This window comes from Eptesicus fuscus, chromosome 22, assembly GCF_027574615.1.
Source record: "Eptesicus fuscus isolate TK198812 chromosome 22, DD_ASM_mEF_20220401, whole genome shotgun sequence".
Classification (NCBI taxonomy): Eukaryota; Metazoa; Chordata; class Mammalia; order Chiroptera; family Vespertilionidae; genus Eptesicus; species Eptesicus fuscus.
Genome location: NC_072494.1, coordinates 8,012,096 through 8,038,063, shown reverse-complemented (window position 1 = coordinate 8,038,063; position 25,968 = coordinate 8,012,096). Strand labels below are relative to the sequence as shown.

General features: G+C 41.1%; 1 protein-coding gene across 1 annotated transcript in view; it reads right to left on the bottom strand.

Annotated features, from left to right (window-relative positions):
- LRIG2 (leucine rich repeats and immunoglobulin like domains 2) overlaps positions 1-25,586 on the bottom strand; it is a 40,668-nt gene extending 15,082 nt beyond the window's left edge. Inside the window, exons 1-9 of the mRNA XM_008147175.3 lie at positions 25,152-25,586; positions 5,205-5,270; positions 3,407-3,481; positions 3,110-3,244; positions 2,452-2,595; positions 2,185-2,328; positions 1,547-1,690; positions 1,198-1,341; positions 29-109 (exon numbers count right to left, since the gene is read on the bottom strand). Coding sequence (XP_008145397.2) covers positions 29-109; positions 1,198-1,341; positions 1,547-1,690; positions 2,185-2,328; positions 2,452-2,595; positions 3,110-3,244; positions 3,407-3,481; positions 5,205-5,270; positions 25,152-25,387 — 1,169 coding nt within the window. The 5' untranslated portion in view covers positions 25,388-25,586. The remainder of the gene's footprint in view (positions 1-28; positions 110-1,197; positions 1,342-1,546; positions 1,691-2,184; positions 2,329-2,451; positions 2,596-3,109; positions 3,245-3,406; positions 3,482-5,204; positions 5,271-25,151) is intronic.
- Positions 25,587-25,968: the final 382 nt, after the last annotated feature.

Genomic DNA, 25,968 nt, shown 5'->3' with positions numbered 1-25,968 from the left:
ATTATACATAAATATTTTAAATACATACAATTTAGTGAGACTTGTGAGTCCAGTAAAGGCTTCACTAGCATCTTCTATGGCCCATGAAATTTCATTGTTTCTTAAGTTTCTAAAAAAATGTCAGGGAAAAACAGGCTATGTTAGTCAACATGACCATTACATCACCTAGCACCATTCTGGCATGGCAATAATTATCTTTATTTTATCAGCTAAGTTATGATGAATAACTCTTTTTTTTTAAAAAGAATATCTGCGATAAGCATATAAAAACTGATTCTCATAAGCTAATAAGCAGCTGGCCTTGATAAATTAAGCAACCTTCGAAGAGTATCAATCACCCTAGCTAATAGCCACGAAATGTGTTAGCATATTAAAAGTTATAGTCAGGATCCTGCAAAAAGCAGGAGGATTTCAAGATACAGGAGATATAGCCTACAAATCTGATGTAGACTAATGGGATTCCTGGGCGACTCAAGCCTTCCCCTGGGCCCTTAACCTAAAATGGCTGACAAAGAGTAATGTCCATAGTTTCACCTCTCCTCAGCAATTAAACATGCCCCCTGGGAAGCAAGCATGATATACCCATGTGCTTAGGGGGAATCACTGTTTTCTTTAAAAGGAAAAGTATGGATCTTTTAAAATCCCCTGCTCAATTCTCAGAGGAAATGCAACTGCACTACACCATGTCCTGATGGAAGAAACACCAGTTAAAGATGATTACTTGCTTCCTTAAGTCGTCTCATATTAAAGCACCAAGCTTTTCTCTTTACAAGATATACATAATATCACTAAGGAGATAGGAGATCACTCTTCCCATTTAGCTATATCTTTACTTGAGGTGAAAGCTAACAAAGCTCATTTTAATTTACTAAGAAATAACATGGCTCAAGGTCAGAGGAAGAAGAAAATGTGCATTCCTGACACTAGCAACTGTGTTTTGTTCCACAATAACAGGCATAAGAGATGCTTGGTTGTTTAGTTGGTTAATTCAGAATTAAAGTACAGACAGAACTGGCTAGACATAAGTAAGATTTAGGCATGGGGATAGAGACAAATAAGACTGTCTTGCACTGAGGCATAGAACAGAAGAACCACAAAATATTAACATGTATAAATTTGCAGACTGATTCATTGTTTTATGTGCTTTATTACTTTTTTAAAAATTAGCAAAAAAAAAAAGAGGACAGATGTACTTACAGTGTCTGAAGATTGGAGAGAAACCTAAATACACCATCGGCAATGTGAGTGACTCTGTTGTCCCCTAAATTCAATCTCTCCAGTAAGCTCAGACCCACAAAGGCAGATTCATCCAGGCGGGTCAACTGGTTATAGGACAAATCACTGAAAACAGGAAACATGAAAGGTAAGGAATTCACTCTATTTTAATTCAACTTTCATAGGCTAATTCTATTTACATGATAAATTTAGAGCTTTCAACAAGCTTCTAATAAAGAGGGATGTCAGATTTTATTACTGGCCATGGGAATGATTTATTCCAACCTGCTCTAGCCTCAGAGACTCCGCTGAAATGCCAACCAACACTTACAGTTCAGACAGTCTTTGGCAGAACTCCCATGCATCGGGGCTGATCCTTTCAACAGCATTCTGATTCACATAGAGCTGTTGTAACATTCGCAAGCCATACAACCACCCCTTGTTCACTTCTGTAAGATTATTATGCTCCAGTTCTCTGTAGAATTAGAGAAAGTATGTTACATAACAAGCAGTGCAATGAGAACATTCCAAAAATCTTCATTAAGTCTTACTCAAAGAAACATATACCTTTCTTCAACCCAAGTTGAATGAGTTCTATTCAATAAATATTTATATCATACTTAAGATTTAGTGCTAGAAGGTAATAAGACCGTCTAAAATATCAGATCTATAAAATCAAGACACCAAAAGGTATAGTATACCTGTTTTGGGCAAATTCTAATGAATTTCACCAGCCAAAACAATAAAGGAACAAACTATTTAGAGGAAATGTTTATGAGAATGATGGCAAAAATGCCAGTTATTTAATAAAACTTAAAGAGCTTTGTGTATACTTATTTCACATCAGAGAAGGGGAAAGAACTACTGTAACTAGGTATAACTATCGCCACTATCCTAGCTGTTTGGCACTAAAAAGTCCCAGTCAGACGCCATTCCTAACAATCTCCTATGCAGGTTCATAGTACTTACAATTCTTCCATGTTATCCAAGCCAAAAAAAGCGCCATCCTTAAGTTTGCTAATTCCATTCCGCTGCATTTTTAAAGACTTTAAGGAATCCAGACCTTGGAATGTTAGACCTTCCACAACTTTAATTCGGTTTCTTTTAAGCTCCCTTTAACAGAAAACAGTTTTACAATTACAAAACAGGTTTGCTGATTTGTTCTAATAATAATTAAAAAGGAAAAGACACTGTAAGAAAAAAATGATCTCATAATCTAACTATTTAGTTACTCACAAGAATTGGAGGTGAGGTAGCTTGAAGATCTTGGGTGGAATCATGCTAATTCTGTTACGGTTTAACTTTACCACTAATAAGGAACTCGATAAATTATCAAAGCAACCAGCCTCCAAAACGGTTATCCTATTATTACTCAAATTCCTAAAATGAAAAATGATTAAAAAAAAATTAGTGGAACAAAAATTCTACCAGAGGAAAACTGCCCAAAGTCTATGACTGAACCCCAGCTCTACCACTAGGCAGCTGAGTACAACTTTACAAATCATTTCACTGCTTTGTTTCTTCAACTAGAAAATAAGGATAATAACTACTTCATTTGGGTTAAAACAGTATGTGTGAATATGCTTGTAAACTGTAAAACACTAATGCACATGCTAATTATCATCATCATTAAATAGGTTAAGCTGCTGTTTAACAAACTACTCCTAGTTACCTTTTACAAAACTGTTAATAAACACAATCCAGAATCTAAAAATTATCCTGGATACTTACCAATATTTTCTGAAAATAGTGCACTCTTTCTTTAAGGGGAGAGAAAAAAAAATCTCCCAAACCCCAAAAACTGACCGTAGATTTGATTCACATAAGCATATAAAAATCACAGTAACAGACATGCACTTTAAAGTAAATCAAGTTTAAACTCTATTTCACTTACAGGTATTTAAGCTGCATTCGAGGAAATGAAGCGGTCTTGATTTCTGATATTATGTTTGAACTGAGATCTAAACTCTCGAGAGCAGGGTAAAACTGGAACTCCTCTGCATTTATTTCTGCAATTATATTATGGACTCTACAAAACAAAGATTATATTGAAGCTACTGCCAGTGATCCACCCCAGGCCACAAGAATGTTAAATAATTGGGATCAACAATAAGGGTACTTACAACAAACAAATAATAATCTGTGTACTATTTATAATTTAAGTAAAAGATCTGAAATCTTATTTACTTACAATGACAATGCAGTAATATTAGACGTTGGTTCTCCAAAATATGGGATTTCTGATAGTTCATTATAATTCATTTTCCTAGTCAGGAGGAAAATAAGATTTCCAAGTTTAGTGAGAGAAATGTTATGTCTTGAATTCTGGTTTACTGCCTAATACATATTCTTTAGGATGGATGCCACATCTGAAAGAAGCCTGTATGACTCAGAATGAGTTAGACTAAATGTCTCAAACTGAGAAATTAGAGGTTTTAATAAAAAATGCTTTTTCATGGTATAGATCTATGATTGATCTCAATATTTAAAAGGTTAGGAAATATTTTGCACATTAGGTATTTTTAATCTCACAAGATTCTTTGAATAGTTATGTTTATGACAGCTGATCTGGTTCCTTCTTAAACAAAGAAAGAGTACTTAACACATCCATATCTATTTTATATATTTATAATGAAATTATATATAAATTTTAAAAATACAAACACATGCCCATATATGAAAAAATACATATATATTTTAAAGTTATTCAAAGTGAGGGAGAAGTGCTTGAGAAAGATGAAATTAACCAACCCAGAGAGAGACTGTGATTAAATTTTACAGATGGCATGACATGTCACCATCTGATCCCAGCAGCTCTTTAGAACATATCATTTCAAATGTTTTCGTAGCAAATCTAATATAATCACATTTCATTAACCTAGTTTTCAATCAATGAACAAACTCAACAATAAAAAATACAGGAAAAAACCTGAAGTAAAAGGCCTCCAAAGAACCAACGAAGTTACAAAGCCCATGTAATGCAAGAGCTCCTGCACTTGCTGCTGAAGCATTTTCACCTCTCTCCTCAGTGCTGCTCTCAGCTAGTAAGCCTATCAACTGTGTATTCACTCTGCAGCAGAACAGCAGCAGTCACTTTAAGACAGGCAAGGAGAGAATGCAGGAACAATGCGTGCACAACTTACCGTCAGCAGGAAATTAAAAAGAAAAATAAATCTGAGGGTTCTGGGGGTGTTTAAGGTAAAGATACAATAGGCTCGATACTTGTGCCTCTGGGAACATTACAATGCAGTAACTGATACTAATAATACCTATTTTAGAAAACTTCCTCCAAAGAATACATAATAATACATCTCAGTATTAAAGGAAGCACTTCAGTCAAGTGGAAAATTGAATTATTAACCATCACATTCCAAATGATACCAACAGTATTGTATTTCATGTAAATCTACTGTAGACATGATGCTCCCATTTTAGATGAGTCAAGACATAAAAAAAGCCCTGGTCGGTGTGGCTCAGTTAATAGCACGTGATCCCATGCACCACCAAAAGGTTGCTGGTTCGATTCCCAGTCAGGGCACATGCCTGGGTTGTAGGCCCAATCCTCAGTAGGGGGTGTGCAGGAGGCAGCCAATAAATGTTCCGCTCTCACACTGATGTTTCTCTCTCTCCCTTCCTCTCTCTCTCTAAAAATCTATAAACTATTAAAACAAAACAAAACAAAAAAGACATAAAAAAGAGTTTACACAACAGAGTTTTAATGGCAAGAAACAAACAAAGCATATTTACTCTCAAAAAAGGAAAAATCTTACTTTTGGCCCAAGGAAGATTGTTTCTACAGTTTGCAATTTAGGGGTGACGATCCCTACCCAACCCAACGGCACAATGCCCAGAGTTTGTGACAATAAAGCTAAAGATGTCCATTTATATTTTTAAACAATGTCTTTTAATGTAAATGTTTTTCCTTCAAATTTTTGACAGCACTTCTAAATCACCTCGAATTTAATGTAAACTTAAGTAAAATAACTTACACTTCTTGTAATGTCTGAGATTCCAAGCTGATGTTCCAGTTAGACAACCGATTATGACTCAAATCCCTAATGGAGGACAAAAAAATATTCTTAAGTTAGTGTTGGAAAGCAAACTTAAAGAAAAATACTAAAATAGGAATCTAAAAGCCCTATCAAATGTAAATTTGAGTAGGAAACACAAAAAAGAATGTTTATAAGGGATGAATAAAAATTTACCTTGTCTTCAGCCATCCAATTTCCCTCCTCCACATCAAGAAATGATAATATAACATTTCTTGTGTAACCTGACAAATATTTATGCATGTACCAGAAAATTTTTACGTAAGTGGTAGAATAATTTGCACCCTACTTTGCCCTTGCTTTTTTCTCTTCATAATACAGCTTGTAGGTCATTTCACAGAATGTTATAAATTTCTTCATCCATTTTAGTGATATTATACTTTATTATAATATACTATACTTTTGAAACAAATATATTCTTTTCAAAGTAATATGATATAAAGTAACATGTACTTTTTAAAGTAATATTTACATAATATTTAGTATAATATATAACACTGTAATACACTATATCACACTTTAGCTGAAGATAAACTTGTAGATTTCACAAGTCAAGACAGTGAGCTTCTATATTAGAATTGGGGTTGACCACATCCTTGATAGAGATGTGGTCTTCCTTTAAAAAACAGCAACACAAAAACAATCTAGCATCAGGAAAGGTAAATTTATCTCACTCCCAATTATTAGATGATGATGGCAGTGGTGGCAGCTAATGTTTAAGTGCCAGACAATCACTCTTCCATACACTTTATACGTATGAACTGCCTAATTCCACACAATAACTTTATGAGGCAAATACTCTTATAATCTTCCTTTCCTGGTACAGAATGGGCAGAGATTAATAATTTGTCAATCCAAGGTCACATAGCAGATAAGTGAGGAAGCCATCAACTTGAAATCTCACTTCTAGCAAATAGTTTATTAAATATAGCAGAGATTTCACTAAAATTAGCCATTAGTCTAAATATTTAAATAGGCTTTAAAAAATTCGCCTTGATGCTTCCAGGTATCTTTACAAGACTGAGGTGGAATCCAGCCCACACAAGCTGTCTGCCCAAGAGATGTATTACACATTACAATATGGCTAGTAACAGCGGCAGACTAGAGAAACATTACAGACCACTTGATCTCGCTGTGCCACCCAGGCAGTTGACAGATGCATGCAGGTTTGAACGATGTCTCTACCATGGAGTAACTTGTTCTCTGCTAAATTCATGTCTGCCCATCTATAAAACCTAGTCCCCTTCATTTAAGAGCTTAACTTATACCATAACATAACTAAGACTAGATCAAACCATCACTTTTCTACAACTGTTCTAAAACCTTTATTCCAAGATATCTGGCACCAGGTATCAGCTCAAAAACACCCATGAATGGAAAAGAGTGTTGAGAAATACAAGGGAAAAGTATATGAATTCGTTCCACATAAAAATCTTATATTCAGAAACTTGATCCAAATCATATTTGCTACTAAACAACAAACACATAATTTCATACAATTGAAAAGATGTTTATTTATTACAGTGTTTCAACTGAAGGAGAAATACAACTATTCTCATTTAAGTTAGATATTCCATACTAGAGGCCCGGTGCACAAAATTTATGCACGGGGGGGGGGGGGTGGTCCCTCAGCCCAGCCTGCACCCTCTCCAATCTAGGACCCCTCGAGGGATGTCCAACTGCCCATTTAGGCCCAATCCTAAAGAACCAACTCAAGTTACAAAGCCCAATAGGATCGGGCCTAAACGGGCAGTCAGACATCCCTCTCACAATCCAGGACTGCTGGCTCCCAAATGCTGGCTCCCAACTGCTCGCCTGCCTGCCTTCCTGATTGCCCCTAACCGCTTCTGCCTGCCAGCCTGATCACCCCCTAACCACTCCCCTGGCAGCTTGAATGATGCCTAACTGCTTCCCTGCCAGTCTGATTGTCCCTAACTGCCCTCCCCTGCAGGCCTGGTCCCTCCCAACTGCCCTCCCCTGCTGGCCTGACCACCCACAACTGCCCTCCCTTGCAGGCCATCTTGTGGTGGCCATCTTGTGTCCACATGGGGGTAGGATCTTTGATCACATGTGGCAGCCCATCTTGTGTATTGGAGTGATGGTCAATTTGCATATTACTCTTTTATTAGATAGGATTCTGCTACAAGGTGGCTGGTCTGGTAAACAGAATTAACATCTGTATAGAAGACTAGCATACTATCACTTAACTCTACATTGCATGCTTGCCGAAATTTAATTTTTTTCCTTTTACAGACTAAGGGCTTTCATTTTAAGAACAGTGCTTCTAATGCCTTTCCAAACCCTAATCTCCCTGGCAGTGTAACTCTTGACTGTACTCATCACTGACATCCGAACGTCAATAATGACTAAATAATCAGTTTTAAGGAAAACCATTACTACAGAACTAGAAAGCAATCAAATTAAAACTCAACTTGGTATAAAGTTGGTAAACTCAACATGGTATAAACCACTTTGAATTTAGTATCAATAAAAACTGTCCAGTGTATCTATTGGGGGAAAGAGCAATTTTCTCAGTATCTTTAATGAACTCCTAAGGCATTTCAATGGAACACAAAGGACACCTGAAATACTTCGGATCCTCTCTACAGAACAATGTTGTCTTAAAAATACATGCTTCATAGTTCAGAACCCCATATAATGAGGCTCTCTGGACCCTTCTGCAACAAATCCACATTAAATTAAAAAAAACAAAACACTAACAGTGAACAGTAATACACTCCCAAAGTAGTATTATCATAGAAAGCAACTAGTATAAATCGGTGTAGCTGTTTAACTTATCAAAACACCAGATTTCTAACTAGAATTATATGGGATGATTTCAGCATCATGTATCTATGCAAACTTGTACTGAACCATGTGCCAGGCACTGTGCTAAGTGCTAGGATTACAAACACTGTCAATGTTACTAACCTTTGTGACTTTTTTGAAAGCAATATTTATAGTACTAAGAAGTGGAATCACTCTAAAACTGTAAATATAAATTCAACATCAACTCCACTATTCCCCTTCAATAGAAAAGTGATTAACTTTCTTTTATAGCTAAATTTCACCCTGGAATTTAATTATATGACATGTGCATATATGAGTGTACAAACACACTCCTGCTCTCCATAGCATGCCTTTCCTATTTCTTTTTCTTTCTATTTTTTAAATAAATTTTATTTACTGATTGATTTAAGAGAAAGAGAGGAAGTGAGAGGGAGAAGTGGGTGAGAGAGGGAAGGAGAGGAGTGGGGAGATGAAGAGGGAGGGAGAGGATGGGGAGATAAAGAGGGAAACATCAATCTGTTGTTCCATTTATTTATGCATTAATTGGTTGCTTCTTGAATATGCCCTGACCAGAAAGATATCAAACCTGCAACTTTGGTGTATTGGGTCCTATTTCTTTTTTTAAAAGTACTCCCAAAAGGCTGAAGAAGACTGATTCAAAGACTTCAAATATCAGATATAAAATTCTTAGATTAAGAATTTGGATATGCCAAAACCGGTTTGGCTCAGTGGATAGAGCGTTGGCCTGCGGACTGAAAGGTCCCGGGTTCGATTCCGGTCAAGGGCATGTACCTTGGTTGCAGGCACATCCCCAGTAGGGGGTGTGCAGGAGGCAGCTGATTGATGTTTCTAACTCTCTATCCCTCTCTCTTCCTCTCTGTAAAAAGTCAATAAAACATATTTAAAAAAAAAAAAAAGAATTTGGATAATTTTGAAAAAAATAGAAAGAATTTAGGTAATTTTTTTAAAGTCTCTCACTATTCTTCACAGTGGCCAATCATTAATTCCATTTACTTTGGATAATTTAATGCTAGTTTGCCTGTGTGTTTTTTTAAAGCAAGAGTCCTGAAATGGAAATCTGTCTTTCAAAGATTTCTTCCCCTTTGACATATCCCTAAAATATACTAAAAAACTTGAAGTAATCTATGCTTGATAAACATCACCTAAAGAGCCCTAGTCGGTTTGGCTCAGTGGATAGAGCATCAGCCTGCACACTGAAGGGTCCCAGGTTCGATTCTGGTCAAGGGCACATACCCGGATTGTGGGCTCGATCCCCGGTAGGGGACATGCAGAAGGCAGCCAATCAATGATTCTCTCATCATTGATGTTTCTCTCTCTCTCTCTCTCTCCCTTCCTTTCTGAAATCAATCATACGTGTTTTTTTTTAATCACCTAAAGAATCTAAAGCTTTGTAACAGTCAACAGTCTTTCCCTTATTTTTTTAATATGATTAAGTATCTATTTATGGATATAATGTTTGGAAAGTAAAAGTTTCAGAGAAGGCCTTATCTCAGTGTTGTAAACTCAGCTCCCACTCATGCTAACCTACAGGGATGTATCTGTAATAAATGATGAATTATTAAGGTTCTTGATATCGTGTGGAGCCAGAGGTGCCATTAATGCAGTCATTTAGTGCCATCAGGGTGTAAATAATTTATAGGATGTACAGAGCAATCCCCACAGTCTAAGGAGCATCGGTTCTGCAAGCTAACTGCAAAGTCCAGCAGCAAGATGTAGGGTTTTCTCCTCCCCAGTCACACAGACACATTCTGAGTCATCTGCAGCACTGATAGGCCAAACTGTGAACTTCAACAACAACAAAACTTCTTTAAAGAAGCCCTTCGTAAAGTTAAAAGATAAGGACATATTGTACCCAATGAGTATGATAATGCTTCATGCATTTATCCAGCATAATTTGCCTTCTTTTGTAAATGAAAACCCATCTCATTAGAGTCTATCTAGCATAATTAACTTTCAAAAATAATACTCAGGATTATCATTCTGATCAATTACAGTACTGTGATTTAATCGGCTGACGATCATGAGTACTACTCGTGGAGTGCACTAAAGGATTGCAAAACAACTCTTAAAATTGTCTGCTTTTAGGTTTGCTTTTTCTTTACCACTAAGAGCTTTACACCAAAAGTCAGCCTTTCTATCTGTAGCAGCGCTGCTTGAAATTGTCCTCGATTTGTTGCTTCTAATCAATTGTCATAGCTAGGAAACCTCAGTGCCTGTTGAAATAGGACTAAATGAAATCTGAGACTCTGAGAGGCTTTATGAATAAATGCTTCCTGGAAACATACTTGTTTTTTGGTTGAACTAGAGATGGCTGGAAACATTAAGTAAATACATTTAGGATAAATAAGATTTTATTAAAGCATAATGCTATTCCAAATTAAACTTCCTACCCTTCACCTGCACTACTTATTTGTAATACAACGTACAACACTTCTATGAATCCAAAAAGTTTAAGGTGGTAGGAAGATGAGAGCATTCATTTAAAGAATAAGAGGCATGTTTTATTTTCTTCCATTATCCTTCCTGAGTTCTTAATGATTGAAAACATACAACCACAAAACAGGAAATATAACTTCTACAATTACATTTAAGAATAGAGTTTTGCATGCCCAATTCTGGGACCTTGGGCAAGTCACTTAACCTCTCTAAACTTCAGTCTCCTCTATTGTTAAAAGAATAGCAAACCTCACTGGATAGCTTAGAAAATTAAAAAGTATAAACAAAATGCTTCGCATACAGGTCAGTGTGTAAATAGTAAGTTATATAATACTAGATTTGAAATAGGATGATGGTCCAGTACAATCGCCTTTTCTGAGTATTTATCTCTTGTACATGCAGCCATAATCCACTTCCAAAGGTAAAAATCTTAACTGACTGGAACTACTCCTCTACAATAAATTAAAGCAGTAAGCTAAATATTGCTTCTGGATTCCAATATCATGAGCTTACATCTTCTGTTTACCATTTCCCCAGATAGACCAGGATAAAGAATATGTTAACATCTTTAATGCAATGAAAGAAAAGCATATTGTACATGCTTTGAAATGACTGTTGGAAGTGAAAGTTTATCAGAACAGTATGCAAACCCAAAACAACAGACATTAGATCCTGCAAACACGATGGTAGTGCATCTCCCTTCCCCCCAAATGTGCTTTAGACGCTTACCAGTAGGTCTATTTTACAGAAAACTGGTGTTTCTGCTAGTGCTTAGAAAGATGGGTATGTGAAAGCCATCCACAATGCCTTTGAAGGATCCCAACTTTAGAAATGCATGTCTGGTACAGACTGCAATGAAGTTGTAGACTATTAAAAACTCCTCAGCCGAAACAGGTTTGGCTCAGTGGATAGAGCGTCGGTCTGCGGACTGAAGGGTCCCAGGTTTGATTCTGGTCAAGGGCATGTACACTGGTTGCGGGCACATCCCCAGTGGGGGGTGTGCAGGAGGCAGCTGGTCGATGTTTCTCTCTCATCGATGTTTCTAGCTCTCTATCCCTCTCCCTTCCTCTCTGTAAAAAATCAATAAAATATATTTAAAAAAAAAAAAAACTCCTCAAACTACAGCTCTAAGCCATAATGACACTCTGAAGTCAACTGATTATTCAATAATACTTAGTAAATACCTAATAGATGCTGCAAAGCCCTGTTAAAAACAAAGATGATCAGCTCTAGCTGGTTTGGTTCAGTGGATAGAGCACTGGCCTGTGGACTGAAGGGTCCTGGATTTGATTCTAGTCAAGGGCACATGCCCTGGGGGCATGTAGGAGGCAGCGATTAATGATTCTCTCTCATCATCAATGTTTCTATCTCGCTCTCCCTTTCCCTTCCTCTTTAAAATCAATAAAAACATATTTTAAAAAACAAAGATGATCAGAATAATGAAAAATTATTTGTGCATGCAAAAGTTTTTTTGTGAATTTTAGTGCAATTAGACAAAACATTCCAGATAGTGTGAGATGGGAACTAGAGTAAGTAACTGAAGGGTCCCGGGTTCGATTCCCATCAAGGGTACATGCCCGGGTTGTGGGCTCGATCCCCAGTAGGGGGCATACGGGAGGCAGCCAATCAATGATCCTCATTATATTTTAAAAAGAAAGATGGGGGGAGAGATCAACCAAAGGACTTGTATGCATGCATATAAGCCTACCAATGGACACAGACACCAGAGGGGTGAGGGTATGGGGGGGAAGGGGAATGGGGGGATATGGACACATATGTAATACCTTAATCAATAAAGGAAAAAAAAGATGATCTTAAAATACAAATAATTAGCTAAGATAATGCTCAGATTCATTCAGAATGTTTACTACAGAGAATGAGGTACCCTGAAAAAAAATCACCTAATAAGATATGAGAGCCCATCCGGTGTGGCTCAGGGGTTGAGCATCGACCCAGGAACCAAGAGGTTGCCAGTTCCTGGTCAGGGCACATGCCAGGATTGTCAGCTCAATCCCCAATAGAGGGTGTGCAGGAGGCAGCCGATAGATGATGTTCCTCTCTGGTTGATGTTTGAATCTATCGCTCTTCCTTCCTCTCTCTAAAAATCAATAAAACATTTTTTTTTTTAGTTTAAAATATGTATTAGAGAAGCAAATGAGAAAGAACTGCTTTAATTGCTTTCAGAGTTTCTCCTCATTTCCCTCAAAAGACATAGCCACATACTTTCTGTAATTAATCTACTGCATTCCATTCAACTAATATTTTTTAGTATCTACTGCTGGTCACCATTCATATACAGCAGTGATTTTCAACCTTTTTCATTTCATGGCACACATTAACTAATTAAAATTCTGCAGCACACCAAAAAATATGTTGTATTTTTTGCCAATCTGACCAAAAAAAAAGTTAATTTTGATTCATTCACACTGGACAGCTATTGTTGTGTTGATTGTTGTCATTTTTTTATTTGACAATCTAAGGGAAAAGAGGTCAGTGCCCCTGACTAAATAGTCAGGTATTTCATGTTTTAGAAATTCTTGTGGCACACCGGTTGAGAATAGCTGATCTACAGCAATGAATAAACATACAAAAATCCATGCTTTTAAGATATATTATAATCTCCTGAAAAGAAGACAAAGTAAGCCCTAACCGGTTTGGCTCAGTGGATAGAGCGTCGGCCTGCAGACTGAAGGGTCCCAGGTTCGATTCCGGTCAAGGGCATGTACCTTGGTTGCGGGCACATCCCCAGTGGGAGGTGTGCAGGAGGCAGCTGATCGATGTTTCTAACTCTCTATCCCTCTCCCTTCCTCTCTGTAAAATATCAATAAAATATATATTTAAAAAAAAGAAAAGAAGACAAAGTAAAATATGTAGCATATCAAAAGATGATGCCTACTAATGACAAAAATAAAGCCACAAAGAGGGTCGGGGATGTCTTTGGGAGAGACAGATAACCTGAAGTCCTGAGATTCTTGTGGAGACTGTTAGAGAAGAATAGAGGGCATAATGAGAGGTGCTGATAGTCTCATGGCAGATACTGGTTGGTACTGAGCATCTGAGGGTTAAGAGGAAAGAGGGGGTGAGGAATCTTTCCAGGAATTAAGCACAGTTCTTTACTCTGGAGTACAGACTTGGAACAGGGTGATATTATTCAAAGCAAGAAGTTTCTCTTGATATCTGCTTATGGAGGTCTAGAGGCCTACCCCATGCTGATCAGAGTGAACCAGGATTCTAACCCACTGTATGCTCAGCCCCATGGCCAATCGCACTTCTCTGTAAGAAGTAAGGTGAAAATACAATACAAATGAAAGGAGGAAATGGAAAATAAAGGTAGGTACTAACAATTGAGGTAAACATGAGGGACCTTAAGTGGAAGGGAAATTTAATCTGTACCTTTTTTAAAAGGACTCATTTTCAGTTCACCACTTTGTGGTTTGAAGCAATTAAAGAAAAATTTCAAAGACCAAATATTAGAACAAAAGATGCTCCTATAGTGCTCTTATCACTTAGGAAATTACAAGGCTTTCAGGAGCTCTGTGCCAGGAACCCGGGGCAGAGACCACAGTGTACCCTCTTGGTGTGTGGCCATACACCGCCCTCCAGCAAAACAATGCACAGGCAAGGCCACTCAGGTTTGCAGGCTTCCTTCTACTCAATCTTGTCAAGTTCCAAAGCAGGAATGGTTTAAGCAAACACATGGTTTCACCCTTTCAGTCAACTGGTATAACTGAATTAACAGACAATACCATCTCTTACTCCAAGCCTCCCTCGAGGGATTAGTATTGAATTCCCCTCATTACAAAACCATTTACCCATTCCTTTACCCTCAGCTACTATTGCTCCTTCTCTGCATTTACACCCAAGCTCTTCCACCTTTGGATGGGACATCAGGTACAGCCACTATGCTGGTCTAGATTACAAACAGGAATACCAGTAGCAAGTATCTCCCCGCAATCCACTCTATTCAGTTAGCGTAAGGCTACAGAGGTGCAGACCACTGAGCTATTTTTACCACCAGGCAATATATTGGTATTCATTATTAACCTCAATTTTGCTAGATGGGATGCAAGCACAATCTACTCCATTAGGCATTTAGGAATTGTGACCCAAAGTTTAAAAATATAGTTTCTTGCCCGAGCTGGTTTGGCTCAGTGGATAGAGTGTGGTCGGCCTGAGGACTGAAGGGTCCCAGGTTCAATTCCGGTCAAGGGCACATGCCTGGGTTGCCAGCTCGATCCCCAGTGTGGGGCGTGCAGGAGGCAGCCAATCAATGATTCTCTCTCATCACTGATGTTTCTCTCTCTCTCTCCCCCTCTTCCTTCCTCTCTGAAATCAATAAAAATATATTAAAAATAAGTAAATAAAATAGAGTTAATTTAAAATATATGCAGCCATAATGCTATAACCACTTCAACAAGTAGGGGAAAAACAGTTGAGGTGTATGGAGAAGAAAAAGTAGTCATTATGCCAGCAGACTCCTCCCTTGGTAAGAACTGCATCGTCACTCCAGCATCCTTCCCCACCCCCCCTTCCCCATATCCACCAGAAAAAGAGGACTCTATCTAGTGGGGCCACTTCTTGAGCGCCACCTGACGATGAATGTGAGCACACTATCAGGAAGGTATGTAAGCCAGTCCTTCCCATCTTTATTTCTTCCCTTTTAAGACAACCAATGTTTTAACTGCCCATTCCAATTCTCTATCAAACTGACCATCATTTATGCAGACCAGGAAATACACTTCAGCAGCTTGGCCTTGTGGCTCAGTGGTTGAGGGTCGACCCAAAAACCAAGAGGTCACCTGTTAGATTCCCAGTCAAAGCACATGCCTGGATTGCTGCCCGATCCCTAGTAGGGGGCGTGCAGAGGCAGCCAATCGATGATGTTTCTCTCTCATCCATGTTTCTCTCTATATATCTCTCTCCCTTTCTCCCTCTCCAAAAATTAATAAAAACGTGTATTTAAATTTAAAAAAAAACAACTAGTACAGCAGGTCCTTATAGCATTGACGAAGTGCCGTTTGTATCAATTAGCCTACAGTAAAACTGGTTTTATCATGCGTTACTTCACCACATTCCAAGAACCTATCGATGACATTAACTGAGGACTTACTATACTCTGAGGAGGATACCTGTCTGCCCACTATTGGGCATTTTGGGTTGTAAAGTATGTTCCCTGGTCTGCATAAATGATGGTCAGCCACCCAAATTGGTACAATTATCTTCTGTTCTGGTTCTTTTACAGCACTGAGCATTTGCATCTACCATCAGACAAGCAAAGACAGTCCACAGTCAGTCAGTATTCCGGCCAGGACCCATTTGTCGCCGCCTAGGGCTATATCAGTATCACTTGCCAGCTATGTTCAGGGCCTTCACACGCGGGAATGTGCCACATAGCCATCTGCGATGTACCTTTTCCCAGCAGACAGAAGAGCTTACTGGCATTTTGAGCCTCAAAGGGTGCAAGAGGAACACGTCTAGATGCAGCCCATCTTGCATTGCTGCAGTGCCTCCATATCCACCCATTTCACAGACCCAGGTGGCCATCTCAAGCAAGCACACAGGGATATTTACTTGTTGAATCCAATCATCTTCTGAATCTGGAAAGGGTCTGATGGTCACCAACATGTCCTACTTTAACGCACCCCTCAAAGTCTCACAGTGATCTCCACAGGACTATCTGTGCCCTATAAAGGCAGCCCTTTAATAAGCCAGGTTTTCATTGCTTTTCTGCCTGACCATACAGTCAGGCCATTGGCCACTGCCCGTGAGTTAGTAAAAACCCAAACATTGCCCTGGTAGGTGTGGCTCAGTTGGTTGAGCCTTGTTCCATGCACCTGCCCAGGATGAGGCTCGATCCCCAGAAGGTGGTGTGCAGGAGGCAGCCAAGGGATGTTTCTCTCTCCCTCTCCCTTCCAAATAGGATGTTGTCTAGTCATCTTGGAACTGCCATCCACAAACCAAGCAGCTCCTTGTTGGTCACTTAGGAGCTGTTTGTAGGACACTGCCCAAGGGACGATAGAATCTAGCAGCTCCTCACACAGTTCCAAAGTCAGTCGAGGGGGAAAGGCTCTCTGCTCTTGAGTATCTCCTCCTTGCATTCCCCAGGTATCATGATCCTGTATAAACCATTTCCATTTTATTATGGAAATTTCTAGGCACTGTCCTCCCTACTGGAGTGTTATCTGACATTATGCAAGATATCATGAGTATTTCAGGTTTCAAGATTATTTTATGACTTTTAGTCACGATGGTGGTTTCAATTAATGTCCAATAGCAAGCCAATAACTACCCTTCAAATGGAAATGCTCTAGTCCAAAGTCCTAGGAGTCGTTGCCAGTAGGCACTCACAGGCTTTTGCCCTAAGCCCAGCCTACCATACGCATAGTTATCCCACAGAGAATCTGTCCATACCAGCACTCCAATTTCTACTCTACACTGTGTAGGCTGGAGCAATCTTACTGGTTCCCATTTAGAATATCCAACTAATATTGTCTGAAGAGTAGATTTACATACCTTCTGTTTTACGATATTGAGTAGAGAAAACATTCCCCAGTCAGATACAATGTCCATCTCCATAACCACTTCTCCTACAAACTTGTACCTTACAATTCCTCACTGTAACCTCCTTTAGGGCATTATTAACAGGCTTTAGTTTTACAATACCAGGTAAGGGTAATGTTCCCCAGCCAGACTTAATGTCCATTCCCACAATATATTCAGATAAAGGAGACACAACTTCTTTAAGTCTATTTAAACATTCCAACTTTTGCCCAGTCGGCATGGCTCAGTGGTTGAGAATCGACCTATGAACCAGGAAGTCACGGTTTGATTCCCGACTGGTGCACATGCCCAGGTAGCAGGCTCGATCCCCAGTGTGCGGCATACGAGAGGCAGCCAATCAATGATTCTTTCTCATCACTGATATTTCTGTCTCTCTCCCTCTCCCTTCCTCTGATATTAATAATATATATGAAAGTTGGAATGTTTAATTTGTATGTATGTAAACTTCCATAATGTTCCAACTTTCATAATGTTCTCTCAATTACATCATGGTTTCACCAATGGGTTTGGTACCATGGTATAAGAGGTTCCCATATTAAGGAATCCTGAAAACTTCTCCAATTCCTGACCATTGTACCCACTCTTGTGTAAGAAGCTTTGGATCCCTACCACACCAACCACCCTCATGAGCTGAACCAAAGGACCCTAGCCCTTTTGTCAATTTTTATCTAATTTAATCTGCCTTACCAATGCCTCAAGAAATTGCTGGTCAGGTTTCTCATGGTAACCTCTGCCTTTGGATTTTTAAATTTCTCCAAACTTAAATAGAGCAGACTTATTTGGGGCTAATGTTGGGGGACTAGAAGGAAAGCCTCTTGGCCTGCTCAAACTTAGGTAGTCCTATATTAAAACCTTTGTTTTTACCCTCTCCATGTCTGCTTTATTCACCCATTTTTCCATTTTCTTTTTTTTTTCTTTTTTTTAGAAACTGTTTATTTGCTATCAACTTTATTTCCATTCTGTTAAGAGTCCATGGAAGAAGAGCTTAACAGGCGTCCTCAAACTACAGCCCGTGGGCCACATGCGAGTGTTTTTGCCGTTTTGTTTTTTTACTTCAAAATAAGATATGTGCAGTGTGCATAGGAATTTGTTCATAGTTTTTTTTAAACTATAGTCCGGCCCTCCAACGGTCTGAGGGACAGTGAACTGGCCCCCTGTTTAAAAAGTTTGAGGACCCCTGGCTTAACCCTTTGCACTCGCTTGCTTTTTTCTCGAGCTGCTACCGATGCTAACCGTGTCAAGTCACACTCGACATCTGAGTGCAAAAGGTTAAGACCACTCCGTGGCTATTCCTACCCATTTGGTGGCCTGAGCATGGGGGCTGCAGACAAGTCTTGAGTGGCAGGCTAAATACTCTTCTTCAGTAGGAAACGGCTGAATAGGCACAGAAGGCACCTGCGCACTTTCAGACCAGTCTGTGACCTCAGGCTGAGCAGCAGTGAACTCGGGAGCTGGAGCCATCCATTCACCCTGAAATTCCTCCTTGGTCACAGCCTTTCAATCTCTTCATGATCTCTGTAAAGGTAAAGGTCAGGCATGACCTCCCATGGGTGTTCACAGATGGTGCCATGCATGTGCAGTACTTCCTAGGGCAGCATCCACATCAGACCCACGGAGGGAGCCCCCGTGTGTTGCAATGTCCTTCAGTGCAGAGGAGAGTCTGTTACACAGAGCAATGGTAGGCAAGTTAACATAAGACACCTCTGTGAGAGGCTGGTGGTCAGCCCTGCGATCAGTAACAACCAAAAGTCTCAGCTTCCAGAAGGCTGCCTGGATCTGGTTGGTGAAGGTTCCAGGAGTGAAGTGGCCGGCAAGAGGAGGGGCTCCAGTGGCAGCAGCAAACTTCAGCACAGCTCACGGGCCAGTCTTCCTGGACCATATGACACTGACATCAGCGAAGTTTTCAATGGCAACAGTGGCACGAGCAGCTGACAGCAGAAGCTTCTCCCAGGTTCCCTTCAGATTTATGATCCATCCCTCTTCCTTTGTGGATGTACTGTTCCATCTAGAATTCAAGGTTGGTGCCACCAAAGTGGGTTCCTGCTGCAAGGAATTTGAGGACAGCCTCTTCTTTCATTTGCAGGACAGGACATCAAGGGGTCTGAGCATTGTGAAAGTTTTCCTTTAAGTTACCTGGGAACCGAGACCAAAGCCAAATGGGCCCCTCCCTGGGTAGCACAAAAAGACCGCCACATTTTTAAAAACTATTTTTATTGATTTTTAGACCGAGAGGAAGGGAGAAAGAGAAACATCGATGTGAGAGTGCATATCAATCAGTTGCCTCCTACCTGCCCCTAAAGGGGATCAAGCCTGCAAGCAACCCGGGCATGTGCCCTGACTAGGAATTGAACCGGCCACCTTTTGGTGCATAGGATGACGCCCAACCAACTAAGCCACACCGGCTAGTGCCCACCATGGCTTTTAAGGGAGAGGGAGAGGGAAAGAGAGAAACATCAATGATGAGAGAGAATCAGCTGCTTCCTATACGCCCACTACTAGAGATAGAGCCAAAACCCAGGCATATGCCCTGACTGGGAATCGAACCCTGACCTCCTGGTTCATACGTGGATGCTCTACCACTGATCCACACTGGATGGGCTCACCTTCTTTCTTAATAACCATTTAAACCAGGCGTCCTCAAACTACGGCCCGCGGGCCACATGCGGGTGTTTTTGCAGTTTTGTTTTTTTACTTCAAAATAAGATATGTGCAGTGTGCATAGGAATTTGTTCATAGTTTTTTTAAAACTATAGTCCAGCCCTCCAACGGTCTGAGGGACAGTGAACTGGCCTCCTGTTTAAAAAGTTTGAGGACCCCTGATTTAAACTTTTCTGCCTTGCTATAAGACCAGTCTACTGAGTCTCTCCTTTGCTTTTCTTCATTCTCCTATTAATTAACCTAATATCTTTATTAGCATCTATGAAACCCAGAAGCAAAGCTGAGAGAGCAAATTCACAAGGCTTCCCCAACTACCCGCTGGTTTACAGCAGTAAGGTTACGTGGGGTGTCCATGTAAAAGAGTCCCCCTTAACCACAGCATTTACCATGAACTCAGTAACAGGCACATTCAGCAAGTGCCTGTGGAATTATCACAAAGATAATCCCACAAGGTTTATAGAGAAAACGTATTATCTACTTCATCTGGGGTGTTCACTTGGCATTTATGGGGGAAATGGGCAGTTAGTCCCCTTTTTCAGAGTAAACAGATCTTACAGTGGCTTTTACGCAGTCCACCAGGCTGGCTGTTCCCTTGGGAATGACCTGCTTTGTGTCTGGATCACATAGAGCCATCTGTGATTGTTCCATAACGAGCTATAAATCCTGCATCAACCCAAACATGCTCTTCCCCTATTGTAGCATTTAAAACCAGATACTGCTCCTAAATTAATTACTCTCACAGAACATCTTACTAAAGGATGTTCTTCAGAAAGCTATTACTGAGCCACAATATGAAACAACTTCTTCACACTATACTCCCTGGTTTCAAATAGTTCCTTGGTTTTGCCCTTATCTCACACCAAGAGGTACTTTCTGTTGTCCTTGCCTAATTTTTCCCTTGGGGTTAGTGGCCAAAGCTCAGACTCACTGAAATTTGAGTTTGGTCTAGTATCAAGGTCTGACTCAGCACACTCTTTTAGTTTCAATTTAGCTATTACAGAAAATAGCCAAGGGATTGAACCAATGTCCTGGTAATTGGATCCATCTCTAATCTCCATTGGTGATAGTTATCTTTAGTACCTAAGAGCAGCACAGCTACTGCTCCATGCCACGGGCAACCAAAGGCCACCGAGGAACCAAAGGTTCCACATTTCCCACTCTTTTATCCTTTCTTTTCCCAAACCACGTTTCCATGAGTCAGGGTCATCTAGCAAATCTCACTTAATGTGACACCAAATGTCCAGGAAAAATTCCGTGTTAAAAGAAAAATATATCATTTATTAAAACCCAGTAAGGAAGACCTTATTCAAGGTGGTGCCCTGATATGTAATCTAATGAAAGCTGTCAACCAAATTTTAGGTGAGTGACCAAGGAAATATCTAGCAGCTGTCTGGATGTCTCCAAAGCCCCTCTAGCTAACCAAAACATCCAGTCTATTCCAGGTTTTTCAGCCTCAAGCATTTGCTTCTGAGGATCCCTAAGTCCCTAGACAGCCCCCAACGCAAGGAGCCCAACGTTTAAGTGACAACAGAGACGGGCAGGGAAAAAGGTCTGGCTTGGTGGACAGAGGGATGGAGGAGAAAGGGTTTGGAGGGAGACATATCATAGGACTCAAGGGAACTGAAGGGAAGACTAAAGGTGGTATGAGGAGAAAGGAGCAGCTTCTATAATGGGAAGGGAGAGGTCTTAGAGGAGCCAGCTTGAGATGACAAGTTTCCCCAAGAGGCCAATGAAGTTTCAGATCATTCTCAGCAAAAGCATGCCAACAAAAATGGAGGTAGACAGAGCTGGTGGAACAGGGGTTCAACCAGAGAGAGAGCCAGGAAGAAGAGTCTTCCAGCCCAGTTGGTATCTTTCAAACAAAGAAGCCTAGGACTCTCACCCATCTTTTTTCAAACAGCTGCTTGCCTGAGACTCTAACCCGGCCTGTGTTTATCTAGGACTCCATCCCATCTTCCGGAGCAGCGGTTGCCAACCTTTCGGACCTCACGGACCACCACTGGTCCGCAGACCACCGGTTGGTGACCGCTGTTCTGGAGCACACACAGAATCTAAGAATCCAATCTGTCCTTACCCGCTTCCACGGACGTTTGTCCGGAGCAATGGTTCAGGAGTCGGACTCACCAATGGATCCCCGATCAATCAGTCAGGAGGAAGATAAAGGCTTCAAAGGTATGCACTTTTAGGGTCCTGGGTGAGAGGTCCGGGGGTCCAATGATGAATCTGATCCTATGGGTGTTGTGGCACCATAACTGTTAAAAGGAAAATAATATTCACTGATACTTGTTAAAGCATGGTAAGAAAGAACTTGGGGAATGGGGAGCTAGGCATAGGGACCACTGAAATAAATTTTTTTAAAGTAGGTAAGAAACTGGGCTCAATGCCGAATGCTGCCTGTATATATGGGAATTTAAAGCGAAGGAACAGAGTAGGGTCAGTGGATAAAACATACTAAGAGAAAAACATCAGGGGTAAGAAGGCTTTAACTAAACAGACCTAACAGGATTCTTGCTAAAAAAAAAAAAAAGGTCAGAGTGATCAGGTATCACCTGGGACATGGTATAGGGATGGAACCCAATCCAATATTGAGGATAGGGGCTTCTTGCTAAACTGACATGGCAAGGTTCTTGCTAAAACTGTATTTTACAAGGATGTGCACAGATGGCCAAGGAGAAGGTTCGGGAACCTGGCTAAACTTTGATCAAGCAAAAAATGTTTATCACCTGTTTCTTCCTTTACTCACACACATAATACTTCTGATGCCAGATGTGTGAGTTTTTTCTCTTCCCCACACCAATCATTTCTCCAACACCAGCCAGGTTTCCTGCAATTCAATGCAATTCCAACACTAACTGCTGTTAGTGCAGACCTCACTGAGTAAAGGCTCAGTCCCACAAGACTGCACCCCCAGTTCAGGCACTAATCACAGGTAGTAAGACCCCATGTTACCCAGACTTTCTGTCCAACTTGGCTACAAATCGGAGGTTCCCATGACCCCGTCATTAGATTCAATCGCCTGCAAAGCTCACAGAACTCAGAGAAACGCTTACATTTACTGGTTTATTATGTAACAAAAGATGCGACAAAGGACACACCTGGCAGGTGAAGAGATACATAGGGTGAGATCTATCAGGGTCCAGTAAAGGAGCTCCTGTCCCTGATGGAGGTGGGGTGCATCACCCTCCTGGCACGTAGATCTGTTCACCAACCCCAGAGATTTGGGGATTTTTATGGCGACTTTATCACATAGGCATATTCAACTATTAAACTCAATCTCCAACCCTTTTCCCCTTCCAGGATGAAGGGGAGAGAGGCTGAAAGTCCCAAGCTTCTTATGACAAGATTGGTCTTTCTGGTAACCAGACCCCATCCTGAAGCTATCCAGGAGCCAACCAAGAGGTGTCTCTTTAGATCAAAAGACACTCCTATCACCCAGGAAATTCCAAAGGATTTAAGAGCCTTGTGTCAGGAAACAAGGTCAAAGACCAAATATTAAAAAGAAAGAAGCTCCTAGTACTCTTATCCCTTAGGAAAGTATAAGGGTTTCAGGAGCTCTGTGCCAGGAACCAGGGGCAGACATATTTCAAACACCAGGATTAATGGATTGTGTCCACAATCTTTTTGATGATGGCCACAAATTTGAGCACTGGAGTTTGAATCACTACTATATTTAAGCATTTGCATGTGTTTTAAAAATTCAAAATTACATAAAGAAACCCATATGTATCTGGTGATTTTATAGCTGAAGGCAACTTATGAAGACTGTTACCTTTCTCAGTTTAAAAAAGCACAAGCCCACCTTCTAATATGTTAAGAGTTGTTCTGCTATTGTAAGACTTCCATCCAATTACATTTCTACAACAGAATTGCTCTCCCAAGGCATTTTACTTCAACTGAAAAATGTCTATTTCATTCTAGAACATTTAAAACTTTTTAATGTCATTTGGCTTTAGGAAATTTATCTCAATTCAACAAAAATCATACCTAGACATAAAATGTTTCTTACATAAAACTATATCTAATTATTGTTTACCTACCAATGGAGGATCTTAAAAAGTGGGGCATATTTATTTCAATTACAGTTAAATAAAGTTGTGTTGTTTTGAAACCTGCACCAAATTTATTCTGTCATAATCAGCTGTTCCAAGAATTTTTTAGAAAAAGGCACTTGCTGCATTACATAGACGCTGTGTAGGTTTAAAAAGACTATGCTGAACATTGATATAAATTTTTAAATTTTATTTGCATCAAGAGAACCAAACTAGCTGCAGGTGTTACATCTTAAAACAACAGAAAGCATTTTATTATGTTGCAGATCTATGCTATTACAGCATTTGGTTTTTTAAACTACCTTCATTTTCTCAAGGAATTTATGAGGTAGCTTTCTTTCCTATCTATCCTAACCTATTTGCAAATGTATAAATAACCTCTGTGGCAGACAGAGACCTTCAATTTGTACTCTATTTTCCACTGAAAATCCAAACAGACCCTCATTTTAATTGCACCTCAAGCTATTCTTTTTGTATGACTCTTTTTTGGAGACAGCTGTACTAGAAGTCAGTCAATTAATAAATGAATTACTCAGTTAGTGGCAGAGAAATAACTGTACGTTGGTGGTTAAGAAGGCCCATAATTTCTGCGTTTAATACCTACTGTTGCTCCTAATGCCACCAGGCTGACTCAGACCAGTGAGCTCCCAGGTGCCACTAACACAGGCCTGTCAAAATGAGCACTCAGCAGCGGAGTCTCCAGAAGAATTCAACCAATCACTGCACTTGCCTCTCATACATCAACAAAGAGGGCTGGTTTTTTAGATTCTCTGCCACAAGAAATGCACTTGAAAACAATTAAAACACAACATGCTCTTGGAAAGAATACTCCTTTTCTAAATTAGACCAAGAATGCTACTTACAAAGGTATTTGTTCGGGGTAGTACTAGCTCTCCTAACACGTTTAGTTGTAACCTTGTGACGTATCAAAACTGCAGCACAGAATGAGCCAAAATGCAAACTAGGGACAAAAGACAGTTCGTGTGTCTTCGACGGTCGTGTTTATAAAATCCACATGCCCGGGGACCATTCCAGCTGAGGTACACACTGGATGTGGCAGCCCCATCCACAGTCCACGCCGGTGCCCAGGCCCACGGAGTCCTTAATGCCCCCGCCCCAGCCCCGCCCACCCAGGCTTCACAGCCTCCCGGGCCCCAGGAATCTCAACTCAGGTCGTCAGGAGTCTCCAGAACCTTAGCAGCAGGTTTCTGAGCCCCCTCTCCAAAGTTCACAACATCCTAGCGGCGTTTCTCTTCAGAACCTGGGCTCCCGACCGCGCCCTCCGACCAGGCCTGTTCCCCGCTGGTCCGCCTTGGAAGGAGAGCGCCCCTCTCCTTAGACGCCCCCACCCCGGTTCGGCAACTCTACTCACAGGCTGGCGGCGTCGGGGGGCAGGGGGCTCGACAGCGCCCTCCAGCTCGGCGCCGGCAGTTTCCTGCGACTGCAGTCCAGCAGAGGGAGGCGGCAGGAGCAGGGCGCGGGGCAGAGGCCCGCCCGGGCGGCCGGCAGCAGGAGGAAGGCCTGGGCGAGGAGAAGGAGCCGGCAAAGGGGTCCGCACCGACACTGCAGCAGCGGCGCCTCCCGGACGCCTCGGGGCGCCGGCGCCATTTTCCTCCCCGACCTGGACCCGGCCGAGAAGAGCCGCCAGCTGGAAAGGACGGCTTCGCGCAGACGCTTGTCAGCTGCGCGACCACCCCGAGCCCTGCGGTCGCCCGTATCCTCTAGACAGGCGAGGGGCGGACACGGCGAGGCAGCGGGGGCGGCGACCCAGGACACACGGCTGAAGCCCTACAGACAACGCTCCTCCGCCCCGCCCCGCGACGCAACGTCTTCACGCACAGGAGCCGACCAATCGGTGCCACAGGACGGGATCGCGTCGGAGGCGGGACTCCGTGGAGGGGGCGGGGCCGGAAACAAGGAGGTCCTTAAGGAGGACTTCAGGTGTCTGGCACTTTGGGGCGCCCTTCTGTGGTTCCCCCACCGTTTCTCCGCTGGAGGGCGCAGTTGCTCCTTAAGAGGAAGCAAGGAGTGCCCAAGCGCTGAGAGTTGGAAGTCCCGACTTGAAGTTTATCTACTATAGCAGCGATTTTCAACCCGTGTGCCACAAGAATTTTTAAAACATGGAATACCTATTTAGCCAGGGGCACGGACCTCTTTTCCCTTAGACTGCCAAGTGACAACAACCAACA